The following is a 2,343-nucleotide window of genomic DNA, read 5'->3' as shown; positions in this document are numbered from 1 at the left end:
TACCTATGTCAAATTTATATGTATTTCTACTCTTTTTTTTTCTTACGCGTCAACTTTTTATAAAATTTCATATGAAAACTAATAGGTATTTTTATGATCTCAACAAAATTAATAATTTAATTACTAAAAGTTGTTGAGATTAATATAATTTAAAATGTATTACTAATTTAATTTAATTTAATTAATTCTATAAATAATTTACATAAAAAATTATTTTATATAATTATAACAAGAATAACATAAAATATATAAATTACAAGAAAATATGTACCCGTCGAATTTCGACGGGTAATACACTAGTTTAACTAGTAGAGAAATAAAGTTTTTTCGAAAAAATTAAATGTTGAGGACGCATGCAGTTGAGAGGATTTGTGAATATTGAAATTTGATAAATATTTAATGAGGCATGTTGATTAATATAAAATGTTATACCAAAATTAAAATAGATAGTAGACAGGTGGGGAACATTATATTGACTGTAATTTAAAGCAGAAGGGAAATAAGGGAAAATAGGTGTTGGGAGAGTAAAAGCATATTGTTGGGTCCAAGAAAAGGATTAAGTAAATTGGGAACAAACACTTCAATTTGGTCGGTTGATACTCCAGCAATGATAGAGACATGCTTGGGAAATTGTTCTCTGTCTCCCCACACACTCACACTGCACTCTTACATATATATAGCTACATCATACCCACACCCTAATCAACCCATTTTCATATCGCCTTCTCCTTTGTATTGGGTTTTGTGAAATTAATGAAAATCAAGATGGATGATCTTCAACTACACCTCTCACTCTCAAACACTAATTCCACCCACAATGAAAAGAAGCGCAAATTTGATGAATCATTCTCAGATGACATCACCGATAACAAACGCACATTGCCATTGTTGATTTGGGACAGCATCAACAGGTCACCTCTCTCTCTCTAGGTCGCCACATTAATTTCTTTAATTTCCGATCCAGTTGCGCATAATTAAGAAGATGATTATATATAGGGACAGCAGCAGATGTGTTGACGTGGAGGAAGATGTGATGGTAGGGTGGCCGCCGGTGAAGTCGTGGAAGAAGAAATTGGCTGGGCAGCACCACCGTGAAAGCAGCGCCGCCAACTACATCACGGTGGAGAAGGGCGGAGGAGGATCGAATTACGTGAAAGTTGAAATGGATGGGATTGGGATAGCGAGGAAGATTGATTTAAGCATCCATCCTTCGTATCAAGCCCTCACAGCCACCCTCATGCCCATGTTTGGCAAGCGTAAGTAAATCTCCTGCAAACGCTTCTTATTTTTCAAAGATGTTGTTGTCAATCATTACTTTGCCAAACAGGTCCACAAAATCTCAAAATGTACAACCTCACGTATCAGGATAAGGATGGCGACTGGCTGCTTGCTGGTGATGTACCTTGGGAGTAAGTATAGTACTAGTAATTTTTAATTAACCTTGGAAACTGTATCATTTTAACTTATTTTAGGAAAAACATACTCCAATGTTAACAAAGACCATAAAATGTTACCCAAATTTTTTATTTGTTTCTAGCTATGTCAATAATATTAATACATCACTTGTTTAAGTTTTTTACTTGTCGATATTATTTTGCAGAAGATTTGTTGGATCTGTTCGACGTTTAAAATTGCTGCGGAAGGAGTGGTGATTGGATTTGGAGGAAGGGGTTTCTTTTTTTTGGATCATCAAGTGAAAATTGACAGAGTAGCCTTGCTCTGGATTTGTATTTTGGTGTGTCTAATGAATTATTAATGTAGTTTTAGTAGAACTTAGTTTGTGTAGTTTTTTGTGAAGGGCCGACATTGTAAGATAGAAATTTTATGAATGATCTAATCAGTAATTAGTTCGTAGAGTTTGAATCCTTTATAATTTTTGGTTTTAAGTAGTCAACATTTCTTGGTTTATTATAATTGATGACGTTATTATATTAACAGTAAATTATGTGATGTCATAAACAAAGCTCATGGTCAAAATTATGAGTCCAAGTTTTGATAATATTTTTCAAAACGCACCTATCACAAGTTTTGTTTAAAGAGGTTTAGGCTCTATTATATGAAAGGTCCAATTAGACACTACTCTTTGGTTGTTATATTAAAAAAAGATGTACTCCCTCCATCCCATTACAAATATCTCAATTTTTATAAGGTGGTCCTCATCTTAGCGCATCCTCTTCACAATGCATTGGCTCTATAAGATGCATTAAAATCTCTATTTTTATTTAATCTCATTTCTATTATTCTATTTTACAATTAAATATTTTATTAAAATTAAATTTAAATATTAAATTAATTGACATAAAAAAAATACAACAATTAAAATATAAAATTATATAAAAATGT

The 2,343-nt window shown here is 32.2% G+C and overlaps 1 protein-coding gene across 2 annotated transcripts; it reads left to right on the top strand.

Annotated features, from left to right (window-relative positions):
* Positions 1–706: 706 nt before the first annotated feature.
* On the top strand, positions 707–1,856 carry LOC131003082 (auxin-responsive protein IAA5-like). 2 transcript variants are annotated; one of them, XM_057929559.1, is made up of 4 exons: positions 707–911; positions 997–1,256; positions 1,328–1,409; positions 1,601–1,856. In XM_057929559.1, the coding sequence occupies exons 1-4, from the start codon at positions 754–756 to the stop codon at positions 1,650–1,652; spliced, it is 552 nt and encodes a 183-aa protein (XP_057785542.1). In that variant the 5' UTR covers positions 707–753; the 3' UTR covers positions 1,653–1,856. The 2 variants fall into 2 exon arrangements, with proteins under 2 accessions (XP_057785542.1, XP_057785543.1); XM_057929560.1 differs by having other exon boundaries at positions 721–911; positions 1,003–1,256.
* Positions 1,857–2,343: the final 487 nt, after the last annotated feature.

The sequence above is a fragment of the Salvia miltiorrhiza genome, unplaced genomic scaffold, assembly GCF_028751815.1.
Source record: "Salvia miltiorrhiza cultivar Shanhuang (shh) unplaced genomic scaffold, IMPLAD_Smil_shh fragScaff_scaffold_66:::fragment_1, whole genome shotgun sequence".
In the NCBI taxonomy this organism is placed as follows: domain Eukaryota; kingdom Viridiplantae; phylum Streptophyta; class Magnoliopsida; order Lamiales; family Lamiaceae; genus Salvia; species Salvia miltiorrhiza.
Note: the sequence above shows the minus strand (reverse complement) of the source record. Positions and strands in the feature narration are given on the sequence as shown.